This window comes from Hypanus sabinus, chromosome 2 (genome assembly GCF_030144855.1).
Source record: "Hypanus sabinus isolate sHypSab1 chromosome 2, sHypSab1.hap1, whole genome shotgun sequence".
Classification (NCBI taxonomy): domain Eukaryota; kingdom Metazoa; phylum Chordata; class Chondrichthyes; order Myliobatiformes; family Dasyatidae; genus Hypanus; species Hypanus sabinus.
The window spans coordinates 31,796,631-31,822,789 of record NC_082707.1 but is presented as its reverse complement, the minus strand read 5'-3'; the positions used below and the strand labels follow the sequence as shown (position 1 = coordinate 31,822,789).

Genomic DNA, 26,159 nt, shown 5'->3' with positions numbered 1-26,159 from the left:
ACAAGGTGTTCACCCAAATTATCAACTTACACCTTTTTCATCCACTGATGTTGCTTGAAGTGCCTTCTCTGACTTGCCTTTGTAGACAAAACTTTTTTCCCAGTCCCGATAGTGCAAACCAGTATTGCAATCAGTTCCCCATTGTCGGTCCTCAATTTCGGTCTGTCTTTCTCTTTCTCTTCTACCTGCCCCATCTTCAGAAATTATTCTTTGTAGTGATCATCTTCCTTTCCAGTGCCTGATAGTCATCGTTGCCTCCAGACTCAATTGCCGTGAATCTTAATTCCAAGTTTTAAAACAATCCAAATCTGAAGTCTCTCATCGCTTTCTCTGCGCTGAAACAACTTGAGCAATGTCAAAGTTATCACTCTATGACTGTGACTGTCATTGAGTAGTTTGTAGCTATCATGCGGGGGGGGGGGGAATGATAGGCAAACTGTTAATCTGAAAAATTTGGTAACAAACCCACTCCAATTCATCCCCACCTTGCTGGTTGACCTCAGAGAAGAGTAGCTTAGAATGTTGATGTCTGCTGCAATTGTAGTTTATTCTTAGCTCCATGTAATATAGGGGCTCTGCAGAAAGCTCCTGGGAAACCAGGGGAAATATTACCTCTGGAGTTTCCTAAGAATGTATTTTTAGCTCTTTCATCTGACCCTTGGTATTATTATCTGATCACCTTACCTGATATCGAGCATAGACATTAAAGCACAGGAACAGGAATAGGCTAGTCAGCCAGTATTGTACCAAACTAATTAAGCTAATCAAACTAATTAAACTAATCCCCTCTGCCTGCACATGATCCATATCCCTTTATTCTCTGCATAGTCATATGTCTATCCAAGAGCCTCATAAATGCCACTATTTTATCTGCCTCCCCCACCAGCCTGGCAACACATTACAAGCACCCACAACTCTGTAAAAACAAAACTTGCCTCATATCTTTTGACCATTCCTCCTCTCACCTTAAGTGCATGCCCTCTAGTTTCAGATATTTCAACACTGGGGGCAAAAGATGACAGCTGTCTACTCTATGCCTCATAATCTTATACATTTATATAAGCTCTGCCCTCAAAATCTGCCGCTGCAGAGTAACAACCCAAGTTTGTCCAAACTGTCCTTATAGCAGGTGTCCTTTAACCCAGCTAGTATCCTGGTAAACCTCCTCTGCATTCTCTAAACCCTCTACATTCTTATAATAGAATGACCTAAAGCAAGCTCAATATTCCAGATGTGGTCTAACCAGTGTTTTATAACATAACTTCCTGACTGTTGAACTCAATGCTGCTACTAATAAAAGCGTTGTTTACCACTCTATTGACCTGTGAATTCTTAAATTTTCTCTAAGTAGCAGTACACTATAAAGTTCAGTGTCCTGCCTCAATGATTACCATCCCGTTGCACTCACATCCATCATCATGAAGTGTTTCAAGAGGCTCATCAAGACCCTGCTGCCCCCCTCACTGGACCCACTGCAGTTTGTGTACCGTCCCAACCACTCAACAGATGATGCCATTGCCATCACCCTCCACCTGGCCTTAACCCACCTGGACAAAAAAGACACATACGTTCGAATGCTGTTCATAGACTTCAGTTCAGCATTCAACACCATCATCCCTCAGAAACTGATTGGAAACCTGAGCCTACTGGGCCTGAATCAGAATCAGAATCAGAATCAGACTTTAATCGTCAAGTACCTGTGCACATACAAGGAATTTACTTCCGGCAGATGTTGTCTCTCTGCTCATAACAATAATAATGATAAATATAAATGAAAATATAGATTATACATACAAGTAGTGCAATCCAAATAATAGTTAGCCGACAATTAACCGGCAGTTAACTGTTCAGCAAAGTGACCGCAGTAGGGAAAAAACTTCTCCAGTGCCTATTAGTCTTAGTCTGGAGGGGTCTGAAGTGCCTACCAGACGGAAGCAGTTCAAACAGTCCGTGAGCAGGATGGAAGGAGTCCTTTATGATGTTCCCCGCCCTCTTCTTCAACCTGGAAGGGTACAGGTCCACAATCGAGGGCAGGGAGGCTCCAATGATGCGCTCGGCAGCATCTCCCTCTGCAACTGGATACTAGACTTCCTGACTGGGAGACCTCAGTCAGTCCGGATAGGAGGCAGCATCTCCAGCACCATCACCCTGAGCACGGGGGCCCCCCAGGGCTGTGTGCTCAGTCCACTGCTGTTCACTCTGCTGACCCATGACTGTGCTGCAACACACAGCTCAAACCACATCATCAAGTTTGCCAATGACACAACCATGGTGGGACTCATGAGCAAGAACAACGAGTCAGCATACAGAGAGGAGGTGCAGCGGCTAACAGACTGGTGTAGAGCCAACAACCTGTCTCTGAATGTGAACAAAACAAAAGAGATGGTTGTTGACTTCAGGAGGGCACGGAGCGACCACTCTCCGCTGAACATCAACGGCTCCTCGGTAGAGATCGTTAAGAGCAACAAATTTCTTGGTGTTCACCTGGCGGAGAATCTCACCTGGTCCCTCAACACCAGCTCCATAGCAAAGAAAGCCCAGCAGCATCTCTACTTTCTGCGAAGGCTGAGGAAAGTCCACCCCCCCCCCCCCCATCCTCATCACATTCTACAGGGGTTGTATTGAGAGCATCCTGAGCAGCTGCATCACTGCCTGGTTCGGAAATTGCACCATCTCGGATTGCAAGACCCTGCAGTGGATAGTGAGGTCAGCTGAGAAGATCATTGGGGTCTCTCTTCTCGCCATTATGGACATTTACACTACACGCTGCATCCACAAAGTAAACAGCATTATGAAGGACCCCACGCACCCCTCATGCAAACTCTTCTCCCTCCTGCCGTCTGGGAAAAGGCACCGCAGCATTCGGGCTCTCACAACCAGACTATGTAACAATTTCTTCCCCCAAGCTATCAGACTCATCAATACCCAGAGACTAGACTGACACCAACTTACTGCCCTCTATTGTGCCTGTTGTCTTAATTATTATTTATTGTAATGCCTGCACTGTTCTGTGCACTCTATGCAGTCCTGGGTAGGACTGTAATCTAGTGTAGTTTTTCTCTGTGTTGTTTTCACATAGTTCAGTGTAGTTTTTGTATTGTTTCATGTAGCACCATGGTCCTGAAAAATGTTGTCTCGTTCTTACTGTGTACTGTACCAGCATTTATGATCAAAATGACAATAAAAAGTAACTTGACTTGACTTGATATGGAGCTCGCAATATGGCTGCCGTACACGGCACAACCCTGGCCACTTTCAAGGAGCAATAGACTTGGACCTCAAGATCTCAAGATCCCTCTGTACATCAGTACGGTTAAGGATCCCACCGTAAACTGGGTACTTTCCCTTTTATATTTGATCTCCTAAAATGGAGCACCTCACCCTTGGATTAAACTCCATCTGCCATCTCTTGCCCATATTCTACACTGTCCCTACATTTTCCAGTCTTCTATACCACCCCTTTCCTCAGTAGAAATGTCAAATAACAGAGGACATGCATTTAAAGTTCTGGGGGGAAGTTTAAAGGTGATGTGAGGGACAATTTTTTTTCTGCAGAAAATGTTGTATTGGACTAAGTCAGCAGGGGTAGTAGTTGAAGCGGGCAGTTTTGTGGATTTAAAAGGCTTTTAGATTAATGCACGAATAAGAAGGGTGCTTGGCTTGCTGAGTTACTCCAGGATTTTGTGTGTGTTGAATATGAGGGGAATGGAGGAATATGGGTAATACCCAGGACGAGAACATTAGGTATAAATTGGCATCTAGGTTAGCATAACATCATGGGCTGAATGGCCTGTTCCTTGTGTAGTATTCTATGTTATATATTCTATTTTCCATCCACAACATCTGTAAATTGTATAACCCACCTATCTGAATTTTCATCCAAGTCATCGATATGCTACACCTTAAAAACCACTGGTCACTTTATTCGATACACTTGCTTGTTAATGCAAATATATAGTCAACCAATCATGTGGCAGGAAGTCAATGCACGAAAACATGCAGACATGGTCAGGAGGTTCAGTTGTTGTTCAGAATGGGGAAGAAATGTGATCTCAGTGACGTACACTATGGCGACAGATGGGGTAGTTTGAGTAGCACAGAAACTGCTGATATCCTGGGATTTTCACACTCAACGGTTGCTGGAGTTTACAGAGAATGGTGCAATAAACAAAACGATCTAGTGAGCGGCAGTTTTGTAGGTGAAAACACTCTGTTAATGAGAGAGGTCAGAGGAGAAGGGCCAGGCTGGTTCAAGGCGACAGTTACACAAATTGCCGTATGTTACAACAGTGGTGTGCGGAAGAGCATCTCTGGACACAAAACAAACACATGGAACTTTGAAGTGGATGGACTACAGCAGCAGAAGATCATACCATGATCCACTCCTGTACTTAGTAAAGTGGCCATTGAAAGTATATTGCAAATAACTGAGGTCCTAGTACACATCCCTACAGAAAGCTACTAGTCACGGACCTCCAGCCAGAATAAGACCCATTGATATCCATTCCAGCGTAGAGAAGCAGCTCCTCCAATTAAGTATTGGTGATGCTGAAAATATATTCTATTTTTAGATCCCGTCAACTGTCTTGGTTGACAATCTAATCTCCTCTCTGTTATGAAGGTTTAGTTTCATCTTTGTAATGTTATCTTCTCCCATTCCTGCTGCATTTGCTAAACCCTGGATCATGTTTGCCACTCCGTATTTCATTGTTTCAGCACTCTTTTCCCTGGCATCTCATTCAAAATATAAATTCTGCCGCAATTTAGGGTGGTTGGAATTTGGAATGGACTGTCTGAGTTGGTGTGGAAATAGGAGCTTTGATAATATCTTTAGACACATCTAAGATCGGTGATTCTATTGCCAGTGCACAGAAGGTTACAGACCAAGTGGTAAATGGGAATCTACTTTATGGTAAGCATGGACTTGATGGGCCAAATATCTGTTTCGGTGCTCTGTTAGTATATAACTCTGTGATCAGACGTATGCTGCCTCAGATATTGATCTCCGAATTGGAACTACAGTCATATAAACCTTAAAATTTCTGAATCTGTATCTGGAGACAAGTTTGTTTAAAACCATGGTGCCATAGCCCATCAATAATTTATTTCAACCCATGCAGCCATTTTGGACAACCAAGGCTGAAGCAAGCACATTGTGGGTACATTTCTGAAATTGTTTAAATGCTTGACACAAATCACTTCATGCTCTGAAAGAAAAAGCCTCTTGATTATTCATGGAACTTTTTTTCCCCAAGTTTAATTTATTTTTGAGCTGATGAGCAAATATGCAAGCACGTGGCAGGCTCAGTCGAGGCATTTAACTTGCCTGAAGGGTATTCTTAATATTTGTACATTTGGAGGCAGTGGCATGACTTAGGAAGTCGCTTGCAGAAAAAGAACAATTTGCCTAGTGTTTTTGATTTGTTACTTAATCTAGGCTCGCTGACCAAAACAGTGCTAGCTTTAAACAATGACCTAAAACATCCATTTTAAGGCAAAACAGCATTCCGTGCACTAGAAGCAAGTTGCCTGTCATCCTCTTTCCAGAATAGGAGCTTTGTTCAAATAATGATCTAACATTCCTCATTTTAAAACATCTGTTTATCCTTTGGTGTAACAGTATCCAAATGTATCCTTGTCATAGTCCGGTCTAGTTCTAATGGTTTTTTGTTAACAAAAGAACCTTCTATAGTCTATGAATGAAATCCTGAAGAAGTTTATTGTTGCCTTATCCCAGAGCTGTGTTCAATTGATTGGAGCAAAAGTTCCCATCCACCTAATCTGTGAGTATCTGAGTATAAGATTTCAGAAGCAGAATTAAATTTTTGCATAATTTAACACATTATGGATCTCAGACTTTTAAAACAGTTTGGAATATAATAGGCTATTACAGAGTCTGCATTCCTCTAAGCTGCTTTGAATGCAGCTTTTCAATTTTTAAGGCACAAAATATGTACTAACAAGACATGGACAGTTAAATTGTAGCAGAAGTAGAAAGGAGACTGCAAGAAAAATATTAAAGATTTTGTGTGATTTTCTAAATTACCAATATTAGTGGGGGAGGTGGAATCATTCTTTTTAATATGATGTTTCACAAGATGTTTTTGGAGTACTGAGTTGCATCTTAGTTCATGGTGTACCATTCTTAAAGTGACATGAAATTCTGTTTCCTACAAGGTGCACAGTTTACTTTTCCTTTATGGATGCACAGACAACATGAAGAGAAGTCCTTTGACTAAACAATTGTTCAGTTTTCCACTTTCAGAGGATTAGTCAATGGTGGACTCTCAAAGTAAATTTATTATATTACCTTGATATTTGTTTCCTTCCAAAAGAAATACAATACAATAAAATTTATGAATAACTATGAATAACAAAGACTAATTGGGGAACCGCTTCATCAAGTACCTCCATTACATCCACCAAAAGCGGAATTTCCTGGTGGTCAAACATTTTAATTCTAATTCTCATTCCCATTCTGACATGTCAGTCCATGGCCTCCTCTTGTGCCACGATAAGGCCACCCTCAGGCTGGAAAAGCAACACCTTGTATTCTGTATGGGTAGTCTCCAATCTGATGGTATGAATATCGATTTCTCCCTTCTGTTTAAAAAAAAATTCCTTCCTCCTCCCACTTTCTTCTATTCCCGACTCCGGCCTCTTACCCCTTCTCACCTGCCTATCACCTTCCCCCTTGGTCCCTTCTTCTTTCCCTTCCTTCTATGGCCCACTCTTCCCTCCTATCTGAACCCTTTCTCTCCAACTCTTCACTTTTCCTACCCACCTGGCTTTACCTATCACCTTCTAGCTATCCCCCACCATTTTAAATTGGTGTCTTCACTTTTTCTTACCAGTCCTGAAAAAGGGTCTCGGCCCAAAACATCAACTGTTTGTTCATTTCTATAGATATTGCCTGACTTGCTGAGTTTCTCCAGCATTTTGTGTGTGTTGCTTTGTTAACTCTGGTTGTTTTCATTGAACTTCCTTGTCCTGTCATCACATCATCACAGCTATTGACATCCTCACTTACTGAAGGATTGAGCATGGGATAATTGTGGTGGAGATGTCAGCGTCTACATTTATTCATATCATATTTAAATTGCACATTTGTTGTGCAGCAGAGTGGCAGAATGCTTCTCGGTTGTCCTCCACATGTACACTGACAGCTGCTGCAAAACTCTTGGAAGAGAAGTTTCTTGTGCAATATAGCGCTCAGGACTTCATGTCAATAGTTACAGGAAATGGTATACCATTACTGTCTCATGCAATGTGAAATGATACATGGCATCTACATTATTTTAACAAAGTTTGTTTTCAACTTTTACATCAGACTTTAGTTGTGTTGTTTTAAAAGGGAAGAATGTGCTTCTGTCTTATATACAAAGAGTAATGATGATAGAGTGGGTAGGAGTACAGAGTGCTCCACAGCTGCTGCGGTTTCAGCATTTCCTCAAGCATTTTCTATGTCCATTAAGTGCTTGAATCTGATTTTAAAAACAAATTGATGGCATCAAAGGCAGATGTTATTCCTCGGTTTTCTTTTGGGGCCTGTTAGCTTTCCTGTTCTCTGTTATCGTATCTTCCAAACTTCGCGCTTTATAGATGTTCAATATAGATCATTGCAGTGTGAAAGGTGCCTTGGATTTATTTTGAGAACAAAAAGTAAAACTGACATCAATAAAAAAGAACAGGTAATATGACTTATTAACTTCAAAGTAAATTTGCTATCAAAGTACTTATCCAACCCTCAGATTTGTTTTTTTTGTAGGCATACACAGTACATCCAATAAACACAATAGAATCAATGAAAGACCACACCCAATGACAGACAACCAATGTGCAAAAGACAACAAACTGCAAATACACAAAGAGAAAAAAATGATAAATAAATAGGCAATACAAATTGAGGCTATGAGATGAAGAGTCCTTGAAAGTTAGTCCATAAGTTGTGGGAATAGTTCAGAGATGGGATGAGTGGTTAACCCCTCTGGTTCAAGAGCCTGATGGTTGAGCAGTAATAACTGTATCTGAACCTGGTGATATGGGTCCTGAGACTCTTGTACTCTCTTCCTGATGCCAGCAGCAAGACGAGAGCGTGGCCTGGTTGGTGGGGGTCTTATATGATGGATGCTACTTTCCTGCAACAGCACTCCATGTAGCTGTGCTTAGTGCTGAGGAGACTGTACCCTTGATGGACTGGGCTGAATCCACTTTTTTTTTGCAGGATTTTCCATTCAAAAGCATTGATGTTTCCATGCCAGGCTGTGATACAGCTAGTCAATATACTCTCCACTGCACATGTATAGAAGTTTGTCAGAGTTTTAGATGCCATGCTGAATCTTCTGAAACTTCTAAGAAAGTAGAGGTGATGGCATGCTAAGCACACAGCCTTGTCTGCAAGAGAGGAAATTGAGGATCTATTTGTAACAAGGAGGTATTGAAGCTTATTGATCAGTTTTGAAAGGATGATCAGATTGAATACCAAACTAGTCGATGAAGAGCGTCCTGATGTTTGCATCATTGCTGTCCAGATGTTCCGATAATGCTGATTGATTACAGTTGAATCCTGAGTAAATACACTAGTAGTGAAATAGTTTTTTATATACAGTTAATTCTGTGGAACATTTGTGTTCTTAATCTTCTTCTAATTTTGGATATTTGCTTCAGCTTCTTCCTGTTTCCACCTCTTGTTTCCCCCCTGTCTTGAACTGATGCCACTGCTGTTTTTAATCTGTCAGACTGACTTAATCAGGTGACCCATGCAGTAATAGCTGGATGGCAAACAATTGTACTTCATTGATTTGACTTCCACCATCTTGCTCAGTTGTAGTGAAGTACATTTCTGGTTTCTCGTTTGGATAGTTGAATGTTCAGCTTCTTTATACTGGATATTAAAACATTATCTGAAAAACTATCATTATCTAATCCTAGAAAATGAACTGTCATGAGGATTTTGGCCTCTTTCACATTTTCAAACAGTGAAACCCAGGCTCATAATACTCCTTTTTTTTAACTTCTCATTCTCTTTTTATTTTTCTTACTCATTACTTTAAAACAGTTCTGATGGTTTTAGGGAAATGATTTCTTCTCATTTATTTTGTGTACATCCCTCATAATTTTAAATTTTAAAGACTCCACTCAGCTTCTATTTCAAAGAAAACATCCCAGACTATCAAATCTTTTCTCTTCGGCTTGACAAGGTCCTTGAAATTGCAAAGGAAATGATTTGTATCTTTTCTGCAATGTGATGATCAAAGTTCAAAGTAAATTTATTTTCAAAGTACATATATGTCACCATATACAACCCTGAGATTCAGTTCAAACATTCATTTTTAGAATAAGTTCTCTACTCTTGAATTCTGTGTGCTAACAGAGAAAAAGGCATCCCACATGTCTTTTTAACTAGCTCCTTCATCTGCGTTGCTACCATTAAGCTGCAGGCATGTATGTCAAGGCTCTTCTGCTTTTTCACCACTGTTAAAACCTTCCTCCTTCCTGTGCATTTCCTTAAAATGTTGTACCTTATCTAGATTGAACTCAATTTAAGACCATAAGATACAGGAGCAAAATTAGGCCATTTGGCCCATTGACTCTGCTCTGCCTTTTCATCATGGCTGATCCATTTTTCCTCACAGCTATAATCTCTTGCCTCCCCGCCCCCCCTCCCCCCGAATCACTTCATGCCCTGACCAATCAAGAATCTGTTAACCTCTACCTTAAATATATGTAAAGACTTGGCCTCCACAGCTGCCTGTGACAATGAATTCCACAGATTTACTACTCTCTAGCTAAAGAGGTTTCTCCTCATCTCTATTCTAAAAGGTCATCCCTTTATTCTGAGGCTGGCTCTTGGGTTTTAGACACTCCCATCAGAGGAAACGTCCTCTCCACATCCACTTTATGAAGGGCTTTCATCATTCGATTGATTTGAATTAGGTAATCCCTCATTCCTCTGAATTCCAGTGAATGTAGGCCAGAGGCATCAAACACTCTTCATATGACAAACTGTTCAATCCTGGAATCATTTTCGTGAATGACATCCTTTGAACCTTCTCCAGTTTCAGCACATCCTTTCTAAGATCGGGGCCCAAAACTGCTCACACTACTCTAAGTGAGGCCTTACCAGTGCTTTATAAAGTCTCAAAATTACCTCATTGCTTTTATATTCTATTTCTCTTGAAATGAATGCTAACATTGCATTTGTCTTCCACACTCAACCTTCAAGGAATCCTACCCTGTACAAGGGTTCCCAAGTCCCTTTGTGCCTCAGATTGTTGTATTTTCTCTCCATTTAGAAAATGGTCAACTCTTTGACTACTTCTATCAAAATGCATGACCATACACTTTCTGACACTGTATTCCATCTGCCACTTCTTTTGCCCCTTCTCCTAATCTGCCTAAGTCCTTCTGTAGCCCCTCTACTTCCTCTAAACTGCCTGCCCCTCCACCTAATTTTGTATCATTTGCAAATGTTAATTATTTAATTACTTATGGTTTTATATTGCTATATTTCTACACTATTCTTGGTTGGTGCGACTGTAACAAAACCCAATTTCCCTTGGGATCAATAAAGTATATCTGTCTGTTGCAACAAAGCCATCAATTCTACCACCCGAATCATTGCCAGCTACCTGTTACAATGAGTTTCACCACTCTCTGGCTAAAGAAATTGCTCCTCACTTCCATTCTAAAAGGACATCCCTCTATTCTAAGGCCAACACAGACCACTGTGGAACTCCACTAGTCACTGGCAGCCAACCAGAAAAAGCAAAAGCTTCCTTTTTTCCTACTCTTTGTCTCCTGCCAAGCAGCCTCTGCTTTATCTATGCTAGAATCTTTCCTGTAGTAACAAGGGCTCACAGCTTGCTAAGCAGCTTCACGTGTGGCACCTTGTCAAAGGCCTCCTGAAAATCCAAGTACAGAATTTCAACCAATCCTCCTTTGTCTATCCTGCTTGTTACTTCTTCAAAAATTTGCAAGAGATCTATCAGGCATGATTTTCCCTTGAGGAAACCATGCTAACTATGGCTATTTTATCATTTGCCTCCAAGTACCTCAAAAGCACATCCTTAACAAATGACTCCAACATCTTCTCAACCACTGAAGTCAGGTTAACTAGCCTATAATTTCCTTTCTTCTGCCACTCTCCCTGCTTGAAAAGTGGATTGACATTTGCATTTTTCTAGTCTTCTGGAACCATTCCTGGATCTAGTGATTCTTGGAAGATCATTACTAATGCCTCCACAATCTCTTCAGCTACCTCTTTCTGAACCCTAGTGTGTACACCATCTGGTTCAAGTGACTTATCTACCTTCAGACCTTTCAGTTTCCCAAGAACCTGCTCCGTGATAATGGTAATGTCACACACTTCATGACCCCTGATACCTGGAACTTACACCATTCTTTTCTGCACTTCGTCCATCTTAATGACATTGTTCTTGTTACTGGCCTACCACAGCAGCATGCTGAATTCCATGTAGGATCTTATCAGTGTCTTATGCAGAAGAACATTCCAGTTAGCACTTCAACACTTCACACTTGTCCAAGTTAAATTCTATTCACAGTTGTTATTGGGCCGGTTTCTCATTTAATCTAGATCCTGTGGAATTTTTATTCACTGTCCAGCATCCTGTTGATTTTTGCATACTTACTAACCGTGCCAACTACATTCATCCTTCTGTACCTACACTTATCCCTTGAGCACTTGGACAGAAGGACGACTACATCAGAGCTCATCATGGAAACCAGCTTCACTTGCAGGGACTTTATGCATTTCTCACTACCCTGGTAAATCAGCCAACATGAGACACCAGACATTCTCCTTTCATCCCCTACCTATTGGGTAGAAGATACAAAAACCTGGAAGCACATACTACCTTTCCTCAAGCTTCTATCCCACTCTCTTCAGCCTATTGAATTGTCCGCTAGTACAGTAAGATAGACTCTTGATCTCGCAATTTACCCCATTGTAGCCTTTACTTGCTGTCTTCGTGCACTGTGCCTTTGCTGTAACTATGCACTTTATTCTGCATTCCATTATTCTTTTCCCTTGTACTACCTGAATTTGGGTGGCATGCAAAGCAAAGTTTTTCTCTGTGTGTGTGTGTGTGTGTGTGTATATATATAAATATATATAAATAATTTTTATATATATGAAAAACACACACACACACACACACACACACAAGACAATAAATCATTAATATTGATAATAGGAGATCTAGCTGTAGTTTCCCATAGCACACCCACTGGTGTCAAGCCTCCAACCTGAAAAAAATCCTTTACAACTACCCTCTGACTCTTGCCTTCCCCAGGCCAATTTTGTAACTATTATCAAGCTCCCTCTCATGTGATTTAACCTTCTGGACCAGACTACCAAGTGGGACCTTGTCAAAGGCCTTGCTAAAATCCACATAGACAATTTGTTGTCCTGCTCCTCATCAACCTTCTTGGTCACCTCTCCAGAAAAAACTCACTTAAATTTGTGAAACACAATTTCCCATGCGCAGACCCATAGTGAGTATTTCTAATCAAATACTAGCCTTTCCAAATACATGATGATGCTGTCTCTCAGAATGCATCCCTTCCTTAAACTTTCCCACCACTGATGTTGGCTTACACTTTCTGGGCTTGTTATTGCAGCTCTTCTTACAAGAGTCTTAAGTGTTGCTAGCTTTTTCCATTTTTATTTTAGGTTTCCAGTATCTGCAGTTCTTTTAAATGTTCATTCAACTTGACTTTGTTGCACAATAAAAATAGATGGTTAGTAAACAATTTAGACAAACATAGAAAAAGTAAGTTTGAACTAAGTAGAGATAGTACCAATTTGCAGGATTGAGTTGAGCAAAGATTGTTCTTTGCCATTACATTGCTAAAATGAAGCTTCTTATATTTTTCAAACAATATTTCTATTGTGTGCTTGTATAACATAAATGTATGCTATTGTAATTTCAGGTAAATTTGACTGATCTGCATTGAGCATTATAGCTGAGTACAGGCTTAACTATTCCGAAGAACTCTTAACCAGTTTTCCAACTGAGGGGTGGGAATCATGTATTTCAGACGACGTAGAGATAACCTGGGACTCTTGCTGCTACTAGTCCAACTATTCCAAGTGGGATTTGAGAATATCCCACCTGTCACACTGATAACAATAGCACTGAATGTCTTTCTGTTCTTATCACCAATGAAGCCATTACTGGATGTTTGCATCAGTGTACGTGAAACATGGAATGGACAAGATTGGAAACGTCTTATCTATTCACCATTTCACCATGCTGACGACTGGCACCTATATTTCAACATGGTGTCAATGCTATATAAAGGAATCCGACTGGAACAAAGGCTTGGCAGAATCTGGTTTGCCTATTTATTGTCAGTGTTCTCGGTGATGATTGGAATTGTCTACTTGATTTTGGAAGTGGCTCTAGCAGAACTAATGGATGAGCCGAACTATAGAATACAGTGTGCAGTTGGCTTCTCAGGTAAGGAATTTCACTGGTTGAATTTTAACCCCAGTCTTTTCATCTTTTTTTAAACACTATATAATTATTCAACTTCAGCATCTATAGACATGAATTAATATTGACTGGTGAACAACCCTAAACGTTTTTCACCATAAAGTAGAGGTAGAGGAAGTGGCAACTACAAACCAAGATATGAAACTTAAAAGGCATCAGCAGCATTGTTAATACCAAACCCACAGATAAGTACCAGTATCTAATAAAAGTACTAGATCCAAACGTCCATGCAACGAAAAACCAAAAGCTTCAGAAGTGTAGCTGGGTGGTCATATTCAACAAGAGTAAATAATCATCTTGTCTAATATATTAGGTTATTATATCAGTATCCAGAGGCCTAAGGCAGTAGTTACGTATTTAAATTAATATACAGCATTTAAATAAATCCAGAATTAATTTATATATATTTCCTCAGCATGTCCCTGCCACAAGTTTTTCACCGGAAGCTAACCTCACAGCCCCTCAGCGTAGCGGAATGTAGCGTTAGACCGTCTCAGTACAGACAGCTGCTGCAGTCATGAATGGCTTTGACAGCCTGCTGAGCCCTGCCCCCAGTTGCAACAGCTGTTTGGGAGTCTTGGGATGTTTGTCAATGTGTTTGACATTACAAGCATTCAGTGGCACGTGGAACCTGTTTAGAAAACATATATTTTTCATTCTTTATGCATTAAAACACTGAAAATCACTTTACCTTTTTCCTGGCAGCCGTTGTCTTGCATTCATTTTGTTAGGAGCAGCTGCAAATGAGCCAGGGTTAATCTGCCCCATACAGAATCCTCTGATGTAGCTCAAGGCCAAGTGCAGTAGACATTTGTAGGATAGCAATGTTCCCACCATTTTAAGTACACAAAGTCAAGGACATCCAGGGTAATGCCCAAGGCAAATCTGGCCTTGAAGGCTAGTGCCAGGCAGGATGCTCTCTTAAAGCTGCAGAAGGGAATACAGCATAGAAAATGGGTCCTTTGACCCACTGAGTCTATGCTGACCTTCAGCTCCCCTATTTACACTAATTCTACATAAACCTATTCTTTTAGTCTCTCAACATCTTCAGCAACTCTAAAACCTCTTGCCCCACAGATTCTAACATCTCACCTACAAGCTAGGAACTACTTAAGGCCAATTAACCTACCAGTGTGCACTTAGAGAGAACTGGAACCTTGGAGGAGGCCCACATGGTCATAGGGAAAATGTACAAACACTATTCAGCGAGCACCCACAGACAGAATTGAACTTGGGTTTGTGCCACTGTGGGACTAACAGCTCTGCCACTCTGCCACACAAATACAAAGAGAATTTGCAGCAGATATAATTTTTAAGAGTTGTTTTTCTAACTACATTAAAGAGCTATGAAAATGTGACCCCATAAAAGATGGGCACTATTATTCATAAAAATGTAAGATTTGAGTATTTTGTATCTTTCTTGCAAGATCTCAAAGTAGAGGGATACATGTTAACTAAATCAAATGGAGAAATGTAGTGGGTTTGACTTAAATAGCTAACAAGAGTGAAGAACGGCTAATCGCTGGAATGTGGTGATTTCCATGCCAGGATGTCTAAAGAACTGAATAAATTCTAAATGTTCTTTAGTAAGTTTCCAAAGCTCTTGATTTTGGGAATGTGACACTGAGTTGGAAATTTACTAGTATCTTATTTATTAAGTAAGTTTGGATTGGAAAGTTAGGAAATTACTAACCTCTGCTCTGAATTCACTTTTGGGGAAGTTAATGTTACCTTAAATTGGACTTCAAAGTTAATCTCTGAGGGGGACTGTTCATCACCTTCTCAGCAAAAGCAATTGATACCTCAGTTGCCAACCTATTTTAATGAGGACTTTGAAATGTGTGCTGTATTAATGTTCCTACAACAAAAAGTTGTGTTTAATATTTTATTTCTCTTAAATTAATATATAAGAGCAGATTTGAGAGCATAAATCTCCTAACTCAATACGAAACACTGTCTCCAATTCAATTGTCTATCAAAGCATATTGTAGAGGCTATTAACCTAGAAGAAATCAAAAATTGAGCCATTTTCATACAACTCTCTTCTGGATGTTGACTGATGCAGGATTTGGGATATAAATTATTTTAAATGACACATGTACTTGTGATATCTATAGAAGCCAAATTATATATTGAACAAGAGGGAAAGTTAAATGTCTTTTTTTTATTTTCAGGTGTTTTATTTGCTCTGAAAGTTTTAAATGGCTATTACAACCCAGGGGGAGTGACCTATATGATGGGCATCCCAGTGTGGCAGCAGTATGCATGTTGGGTTGAGTTGGTTGCAATTCATCTACTTGCCCCAGGGTAAGTGCACAATTTACCATACAATGAATTATATTTATTAACATCAATTCTAAAAAGGAGTACAGAAAACTGGATATTTATCAAACTTGGGAAACATTTTCACCATCAGTGTAGCTCCAGTCTGTGAATCTATTGTAAATATATACTAAATGGTATTCGGATTCAATACTGGTTTGGGACAATAGGTTGTAACTTGGTCTGAGAAGCAGGTGGAACATTGAAGAAATTAACAGAAGAAAATCTTGAACTAAGATACTGAGTTTTCTGGATTTATGAGAAAATGATCCAAATTGGGTGATCCACAATATATCTCGCCACTATATCAGAAAAAAATGTTTAGTGGAGTGATTAGGTGCTTATTTCCATGGGAGGTGAAAAAAAATTCAGCTTGCAAGGAGAAGGTGAGCATGTCGAATAACTGAATTTGACATCCATGTCATTGTTGTATGAGGTGAAAGAGCAACGATTCTCTCCATTTTAGGATTTCTGCAATTCAAAATGGAGAATATATTTTCCCTATGTGCCCTCTGGGGAGGTCTAGAGCAATATATCTTGTGCATTAGGATTGGAAAAGATAGGAAACTTTGCATGATTATTTATGGAGGCTATGGGAGCACATCGGGACCTTATTCTGTGAATGAATAAACGTGTAGCTGAGAAGGAATGCAGCAAAAAAGCACACTGGAAGGCTATACTACAAGAGATTTATACAGAGTCATTTCTTCACCTATTTTTTGACAAGGCTGGGTGTAATTCTGCATTCTTGCTGAGTTTGTTACAGTCTAAGATTTAAAGATTAACTTTATTCAGCACCTGTACATCGAAACGTACAGTAAAATGTGTCGTTTGCATCAAATCAGCGAGCTTTGTGCTGGGGAGCCTGCAAGTGTTACCACTCTTCTGGAGCCAACATAGCATGCCGACAGCTCACCAGCCCAAACCATGTGTCTTTGGAATGTGGAAGGAAATCAGGCCACCTGGAGGAAACCCACATGGTCACATAGCAAATGTGCAAACTCCTTATGGACAGTGGCAGGAATTCTGGCCTAACCATACAGCTGGTGCTGTAAAGCATTACGTTTACTGCTATGCTACCATGCTGCCTTATTGGTCTCTAGTACTTTGCTTAAATCCTGTTTGTATAACACTAAATGTGTTCTGAACTTTAAAACAAAATCATTTTTCCAAACTTGGTAGGAGATTTCAAGTATTCTCTACAGTTTTTTTTCTGGTTGCATCTGAATCAAATTGTATGGTTTAAAAGATTGCAGATATATGGCTGCAAGTAAAATAAGTAAAGGTATGTAATTGAATGACGACAGTGTTTTTAGTTTTATTTGATGTTAATAATGTGACCGATTATAATGAAGCAGACCTAAATTTCAATAAGCTTTCCTTTTAGTTGCACAATAATACATACAAAAATATAGCTTAGATGTTACAAATAAGCCTCTGTGGCAACGAATCATTTAAAGATTTAGTGGGAAAGAAGGGTTGTCTTCTGACTGCACTTGCATTCACCTTTAAATAGTGATTAGAATAGATCCATAGACTTCCCAAGATTCAAAACTGGCTCATTTTTCTTTTAATGAGAAAGCAAAGAAGCTGAATTGAAATGCTAGAGTAACAGTTCTACAGGTAGTGTTCCTTTAGTAAAAATCTAGGGCCTATGATTAAAACTTTATTTTTTTCCTTAGGTCATCTTTTGTTGGCCATCTTTCTGGTATTATTGTTGGATTACTGTACGTCAAAGGACCCTTGAAGAGTATAATGCAAGCATGTGCTGGTAGGCAATGATCCTCTCTCCTTGGCTACAAAGTTCAATCCTCTAACTGTTCCATAACTTTTTATTATTTAATCACCAGATGCATTTTGTACTTTCCAAATTACCATGTGGCTCTTCACCTAATTAGCTCAAGTATATATTACAGCAAACCAAAATCATTAAAGACTGCGCTAGAAACCAATGTGAAAACAAGGAACGTTATTTACTTTAGTTTAAAAAGATCAGACTAATGGACTTGAGAAATACCAGAGTGTGTGCTCTTATAATTGTTTTGAACTACCTAAACAATCTCCTAATTATCTGGATCCAGATAAGACCCTGTGATTGGGATGTGAATGCATTAACATTCATTAGGAGAACCAGATTTGATTGCTATTTTCTTCTGTTCCATCTCTCTTTGCCTACCACTTCCCATGTGTTGAGGAGGTCAGACAAAGCACTAAAGGGGTAATGTTAGTGGTAGCTCTACATACTCATTAGCTGATTGATCACTGACGTAGGTGGAGAGCTTCCATTCCAACCATTGGTGTTTTCTAAAAATTTATTTTCAGTCATTGTACCTAAATGCAAGGTCTCTGGTCTCTAGTGGTTTTTGCTGTTCAATAACAGAATGGACAAAGGAGCAGAACGCTTAAACTTCTCACTGTAAACATTAGCAAGAATCTCATCTCCAAACCATGCTTGCTTGATCTGAATTATTTCTCAGATTTTATGCTCATTAATATTTGCTCCAGGAAATAAAGTCCTTCCTATTTTGTTGATTCTTCCTTGTACCACCTTGGGCTCAAGAATCAGAGTCGGTTTTATTATCACTGACGTATATTGTCAAATTTGTTGTTTTGCGGCAGCACTGCAATGCAATACATGAAAATAAGTTGCAATAAGAAATATAAAGTAAATAGTGTGAAAAGAGAGCAATGAAGTAAAGTTCATGGACTGTTCAGAATCTGATAGTGGAGGGGAAGAAGCTGTTCTTAAAATGGTGATTATATGTCTTCAAAGTTCCTATGCCGCCACCTGGATAGTAGTAAGGACAAGACAACATGCCCTGGATGGATGCTGCCTTCTTGAAGCTTTGCATTTTGAGGTGGTGGGAAGGCTAGTGCCCGTGATGAAGCTGGTCAAGTTTATAACTCTGCAGCTTTTTCCAGTCCTGTGCATTGGCATCTCAGTACCAGATGGTGACGCAACCAGTCAGAATGATGTTCACAGTACATGAGAGACAATATGTTGCAGAGAAATACGTTCTGAGGGCTGGTACAGACGATGTACCAAATGACCTCTTACGTCAGAAAGGAAATAGAAAACGCTGGTAGATTACCTGCCTGATTTTTCTTCAAGTTACTGAAAGGACTTTTTCTGGCTTGTTTCAATTATTTTAAAAATCATCCAGGAGAGGGTTTTTGTGGTGGTGGGGTGGTGCAACAATGTTTGAAAAGGGATGCAAGGTGAAACTAAAATTAATTACCATTTATAATTAATGTGGCCATGTGACAACACATTGCCCTGAAGGAATAAATACCTTAAGTTGGGGTATGCAAAAATATTTGGTAACCTCAATCCTCTGTGATAGATTTTTCCAATTCTTATTTGGCAGATATTGTTTCGTCAAGCAACTACCCAAGACAACAAACCAGATTCACTAACCAAGGTTAGTTTGAATTTATTTTCTTAAGCTAATTTCACATTCTGTTCCTTAACTGGGCTAGAGAAACATTGGAAATAGTCCTAGAAATTGTTGTGTCATCGATTAAAAGCAGATTTTTGAGGCCAGCATCTACTTCTTTGCTAAAATCACTATAAAATGCCTCAACTTTTCCATTATATCTTCAGCTGTTCCTGAATTATATTGACCCTTATCCCCTCTAGATCTGGTATTGTATTTTCTTTCCAAACTGTCTTCCTCAAAACTTACTGTCTATCTACATATCACCAAATATTACAAAATACGATTAACTTTAATTGTTACATAGAAACATAGAAATCCTACAATGCAATACAGGCCTGTCAGCCCACGAACCTCTGCTAAACATGTCCCTACCTTAGAACTACCTAGGCTTTACCCTTAGCACCTCTATCTTTCCAAGCTCCATGTAGCCATCCAGGAGTCTCTTAAAAGACCCTTTCGTTTCCGCCTCCACGACTGCCGCTGGCAGGCCATTCCACGCACTCACCACTCTCTGCGTTTAAAAAAAAACTTACCTCTAACATCTCTTCTGTACCTACTTCCAAGCACCTTAAAACTATGCCCTCTCGTGCTAGCCATTTCAGCCCTGGGGAAAAGCCTCTGACTATCCACATGATCAAGGCCTCTCATTATCTTGTACACCTCTATCAGGTCACCTCTCATCCTCCGTCTCTCCAAGGAGAAAAGGCCGAGTTCACTCAACCTATTCTCATAAGGCATGCTCCCCAACCAAGGCAACATCCTTGTGAATCTCCTCTACACCCTTTCTATGGTCTCCATGTCCTTCCGGTAGTGAGGCGACAGAATTGAGCACTGTTCTCCAAGTGGGGTCTGACTAGGGTCCTATATAGCTGCAACATTACCTCTCAGCTCTTAAACTCAATCCCATGATCGATGAAGACCAATGCACCGTATTCCTTCTTAACCACAGAGTCAGCCTGCTTAGCAGCTTTGAGTATCCTGTGGACCCCAAGATCCCTCTGATCCTCCACACTGTCAAGAGTCTTACATTCTGCCATCGTATTTGACCTACCAAAACGAACCACCAACACTTACCTGGGTTGAACTGCATCTGTCACTTCTCAGCCCAGTTTTGCATCCTATCAATGCCCCGCTGTAACCTCTGACAGCCCTCCACATTATCCACAACACACCAAACCTTTGTGTCATCAGCAAATTTACTAAACCATCCCTCCACTTCCTCATCCAGGTCATTTATAAAAATCACAAAGAGCAGGGGTCCCAGAACAGATCCCTGAGGCACGCCACTGGTCACCGTCCTCCATGCGGAGTGTGACCCATCTATAACCACACTTTGTCTTCTGTGGGCAAGCCAATTCTGGATCCACAAAGCAATGTCCCCTTGGGTCCCGTGCCTCCTTACTTTCTCAATAAGCCTTGCATGGGGTACCTTATCATATGCCTTGTTAAAATCCATATACTCTACATCTGCGGCTCTACCTTCATCAATGTGCTTTGTCACATCCTCAAAAAATTCAATCAGGCTCGTAAGGCATGACCTGCCTTTGACAAACCATGCTGACTGTTCCTAATCATATTATGCCTCTCCAAATATTCATAAATCCTGCCTCTTAGGATCTTCCCCATCAATTTACCAACCACTGAAGTATGACTCACTGGCCTATAATTTCCTGGGTTATCCCTACTCACCTTCTTGAATAATGGAACAACATCCGCAACCATCCAATCCCCTGGAACCTCTCCTGTCCTCATTGATGATGCAAAGATCATTGCCAGAGGCTCAGCAATCTCCTCCCTCACTTCCCACAGTAGCCTTGGGTACATCCCATCCAGTCCTGGTGACTTATCCAACTTCATGCTTTCCAAAAGCTCCAGCACATCTTCTTTCTTAATATCTACATTCTCAAGCTTTTCAATCCACTACAAGTTATCCCTACAATCACCACCATCCTTTTCCATAGTGAATACTGAAGCAAAGTATTCATTAAGTACCTCAGCTATTTCTTACAGTTCCGTACACACTTTTCCACTGTCACACTTGAATGGTCCTATTGTCTTACGTCTTATCCACTTGCTCTTCACATACTTGTAGAATGCCTTGGGGTTTTCCTTAATTCTGTCCGCCAAGGGCTTTTCATGGCCCCTTCTGGCTCTCCTAATTTCATTCTTAAGCTCCTCCCTGCTAGTGTTATAATCTTCTAGATTCATATTATTACCTAGTTTTCTGAACCTTTCGTAAGCTCTTCTTTTCTTCTTGACTAGATTTACAACAGCCTTTGTGCACCACGGATCTTGTACCCTACCATCCTTTCCATGTTTCATTGGAATGTACCTACTCAGAACCCCATGCAAATATTCCCTGAACATTTGCCACATTTCTTCAGTACATTTCCCTGAGAACATCTGTCCCCAATTGACGCTTCTAAGCTCCTGCCTGATAGCCTCATAGACCCCCTCCCACTCCAATTAAACGTTTCCCTAACTTGTCTGTTCCTATCCCTCTCCAATGCTATAGTAAACGAGATAGAAGTGTGATCACTATCTCCAAAATGCTCTCCTACTGAGAGACCTGACAGCTGACCAGGTTAGTTTCCCAATACCAGATCAAGTACAGCCTCTCCTCTTGTAGGCTTATCTACATATTGTGTCAAGAAACCTTCCTGAACACACCTAACAAACTCCACCCCATCTAAACCCCTCACTCTAGGACGATGCCAGTCAATATTTGGGAAATTAATATCTCACACCACAACAGCCCTGTTGTTATTACTCCTTTCCAGAATCTGTCTCTCTGTCTGCTCCTCGATATCCCTGTTACTACTGGGTGATCTATAAAAAACACCCAGCAGAGTTATTGACCCCTTCCTATTCCTAACTTGCACCCACAGAGACTCCATAGACAACCCTTCTATGACTTCCTCCTTTTCTGCAGCCGTGGCACTATCTGATCAGCAGTGCCATGCCCCCACTTCTTTTGCCTCCCTCCCTATCCTTTCTGAAACGGCCTCTGAGCCATCCAAGTCTCTGTAATGGCCACAACATCAAGGCTCCAAGTGCTGTTCCACACTCTAAGTTCATCTGCTTTGTTCATTATACTCCTTGCATTAAAATAGACACATATCAAACCATCAGTCTGAGCATGTCCCTTCTCTATCACCTGCCTATCCTCCCTCTTGCATTGTTTCCAAGCTTTCTCTATTTGTGAGCCAACCGCCTCTTCCTCCATCTGTTCAGTTTGGTTCCCAACCTCCAGCAAACCTACAAACAGTAGTTTAAACTCTCCCCAATAGCCTTAACAAACCTCCCCGCCAGAATATTGGTCTGCCTGGGATTCAAGCGCAACCCATCCTTTTTGTACAGGTCACTCCTGCCCCAAAAGATGTCCCAATGATCCAGAAATATGAATCCTTGGCCCTGGTTCACTCCCTCAGCCACACATTTATCCTCCACCTCACTCTATTCCTGTACTCACTATCACGTGGCGCAGGCAGTAATCCCGAGATTACTATCTTTGAGGTCCTGGTTCTCAACTTCTTTCCTAACTCCCTGTAGTCTCAGGACCTCCTCCCTTTTCCTACCTATGTCGTTGGTACCAATATGTACCACAACCTCTAGCTGTTCTCCTTCCCACTTGAGGATATCATTGACGCAACCAGAAACATCCCAGACCCTGGCACCTGGGAGGCAAACTACCATTCGTGTTTTTTCTCCTGCATCTGCAAAATCCCCTAACTATAGAGTCCCCTATCGCTGCTGCCATCCTCTTCCTTTTCCTACCCTTCTGAGGTACCGGGCCAGACTCTGTGCCAGAGGTGTGGCCACTGTTTCTTCGCACAGGTTACATGAATATATGGAAACATACATTGAAGTGCATTGCTTGCATCAGTGAGCAGCACAATCCACGGCTGTGCTGGATTAAGTGTCTCCATGCTTCCAGCACTAACATAGCTAGCATGCCCACAACTTACTAACTCCAACCCATTAGTCTTTGGAATGTGGAAGGACACTGGAGCACATGGTCATGGGGAGAATGTAGACAGACAGCACTGGAATTGAACTTGGGGCACTGGTGCTGTAAGAGCGTTACGCTACTATGCTATTACCTGTATCATCTACCAACACTTTATCAACCTTTATTTGTATATAGTTTTTCAATTCTATTGTATTTATTTTCCTTTTGCTAATGGCTTACCTTTTTTAAATAATGCCTAATTTTTGACAATTTCAAAAGTCTTCCTGTCTTCACCACTTGACCTTTTTCTTCATTTTTGCTATGTAATTTCTTATTGCAGAATACCCAGTAAACTGGTCACTCATAAATTTACAGTGTTATTTGGAATCTTATCTGATCCTCCCATCCTTGTCTTGCAAAAGTCAACAAATCACTCAAAACTTGTACCAGGAACTCTTTAAATACTGAAAGGAAGGTTTCTGAAGCTCTCAATGCTCCGAAAGGAAACAAGAAGTTCTAAACTCACTGAATGGGACATTGGTAACCTGCCCAGATAAACCTGCTCTCTGAAAGGCCAGACGTGGTTTACGAGTCATTAAATTCAGTTTATAAATATTGTTTTAGTCATTTGCAAGATAATGATCAGATTTTTATGAATTTAAATTTTACCTTCTGTTTGCTTACAGTCTCTGACCTAGAGATTACCTTCAGCATCTTCTTTAATTCCTTGGTGGGATAGTCTTACTAACCAAAAATTGGATTTTGCATTTTGTATCAAGACAGATGACTACAGTCCTTTAATTAAACTAAAGCTTAACTTAACCCTTTCCTGTTCCTTCCTGTCAAACACCAGCTGTTGCCTCCCAACACTCGTGGCCCTATCTGGCTCCATCTGCGCATTCACTCCCTCTTCACCTAGTTTAACCTTTTGCCTACAAGCACCTCCCTTACCAACCCTCCACCTTTTTAAACTAGTGGTCTCCTTTTACATTCTCAGTCTGGATGCAGGGTTTCCTATCCCCTTGTAGATGTTGCCTGACATGCTGAGTTTCTCCAGCAATTTGTTTTAACATCCTTGTAAACTTCTTCTGCACTCCCTCCAGTGTCTCCACATGCTTCCTGTGTTGTGGAGACCAAAAATACACACAGTAAATGTGGACTAACTCAAATTTTGTACAGTTGCAACACAACTCCCAAACTTTTCTATTCAATACCATGACCAATGAAGTGAAGCATGCCATAAGCCTTATTTACCACCATGTCCACGTGTCACTTTCAGGGAGCTTTGAACTAACATCCCCAGCTCCCTCTGTTCATTAATGTATCAATCAATCATCCAGTAAAACTTAGATCAACATTGATGGTGTTTTGAGTGACTGGTGATGAAACACCTGCCTGCAAAGCCACTTGGATCTGCTCCAATTTGCTGACCAGAGCAACAGGTTCACAGTAGATGCCACATAATTGACTCTTCACTCAGTCCTGGAACAGTTGGAAAGCAAAGGAGCATACATCAGGACATTCTTTATCGACTACAGCTCAGCATTCAATACAGTAATCCCCTCAAAACTAATCAATAATCTTCAAGACCTGGCCTCAGTACTTCCTTGTGCAACAGGATATTCGATTTCCTCATTTGTAGACCCTAGTCAGTTTGGATTGGCAACAACATCTCCACAACCTCCATAATCACAGGTGAACCACAGGACTGTGTGCTTAATGCCCTGCTCTACTTGCTTTACATCTATGACTGTGTAGCTAAGTACCACTCCAACACCATATTTAAGTTTGCTGATGACACATCTGTGTGGGCCATATCAAAGGTGGTGGTGAATTGGCATACAGGAGGAAGACTGAAAATTTAGTTGAATGGTGTTATAACAACAGCCTCTCACTGAATGCCAGCAAGACCAAGGAACTGATTATTGACTTCAAGAGGAGGAAACCAGAGCTCCATAAGCCCGTACTCATCTGAGGATCAGAGGGGGAGAGTGTCAGCAACTTTAAATTATCATCTTGGAGGGCTTGTCCTGGGCTCAGCACATAAATACAATTATGAAAAAACCACAGCAGTGCCTCTACTTCCTTTTGGAGTTTGTGAAGTGTAGGAAAGTAGCATCCATCTTTGAGAACCCCTACCACCCAGGTTATGTTCTCTGTTGAGACTATAAAGCACTGGTGAGCCCTCACTTGGAGTATTGTGAGCAATGTTGACCCCTTTAGTTTAGAAAAGATGTGCTGAAACTGGAGAGGATTCAAAGGAAGTTCATGAAAATGATTCCAAAATTGAACAGATTTTCATATGAAGAGCATTTAATGGAAGAAGGTACAGAAGCTTGAAGACTCATACCACCAGGTTCAGAGACAGTTATTATTCCTCAACCATCAGACTCTTGAACCAAAGGGGATAAATTCACTTGCCCCATCATTGAAATATTCTCACAACCTATGGACTAACTTTCAAGGACTCTTTATCTCATGTTCTCAATGCTTGCTTGCTTATTTATTTATCTATCTATCTATATATCTTTCTCTTTTTTTTTTGTATTTGCAGTTTGTTGCCCTTTCCACATTGATTGAACTCACAAGGTTGTGTGATCTTTCACTGATTTATTATTATTCTATTATGGATTTATTAAATATGCCCACAAGAAAATGAATTTCATGGTATTTTATGGTAACATAGCTGTATTCTGATAATAAATGTACTCAGAACTTTGAACTTTTAGGGTCTTGCTACTTACTACATACTTTGGTATTGCATTTGACCTTCCAAAATGCATCATCTCACACTTTTCTGGATTAAGTTCCAACATTCTAATTCTTTGTCCAAAGTTCCAACAGTTCTATTCTGCATCATCTTTTAACAACTTTCCTGGCTATCCTAAACTCTGCCAATTTTCATGTTATCTGCATACATGTATT

General features: G+C 40.5%; 1 protein-coding gene across 4 annotated transcripts in view; it reads left to right on the top strand.

Annotated features, from left to right (window-relative positions):
* Positions 1-26,159, top strand: part of rhbdd1 (rhomboid domain containing 1) — a 90,267-nt gene that overhangs the window by 21,779 nt on the left and 42,329 nt on the right. For all 4 annotated transcript variants that reach the window (XM_059943721.1, XM_059943734.1, XM_059943730.1 and 1 more), the window contains 4 exons: positions 12,955-13,484; positions 15,695-15,827; positions 17,525-17,613; positions 19,211-19,264. In XM_059943721.1, coding sequence (XP_059799704.1) covers positions 13,052-13,484; positions 15,695-15,827; positions 17,525-17,613; positions 19,211-19,264 — 709 coding nt within the window. In that variant the 5' untranslated portion in view covers positions 12,955-13,051. The remainder of the gene's footprint in view (positions 1-12,954; positions 13,485-15,694; positions 15,828-17,524; positions 17,614-19,210; positions 19,265-26,159) is intronic.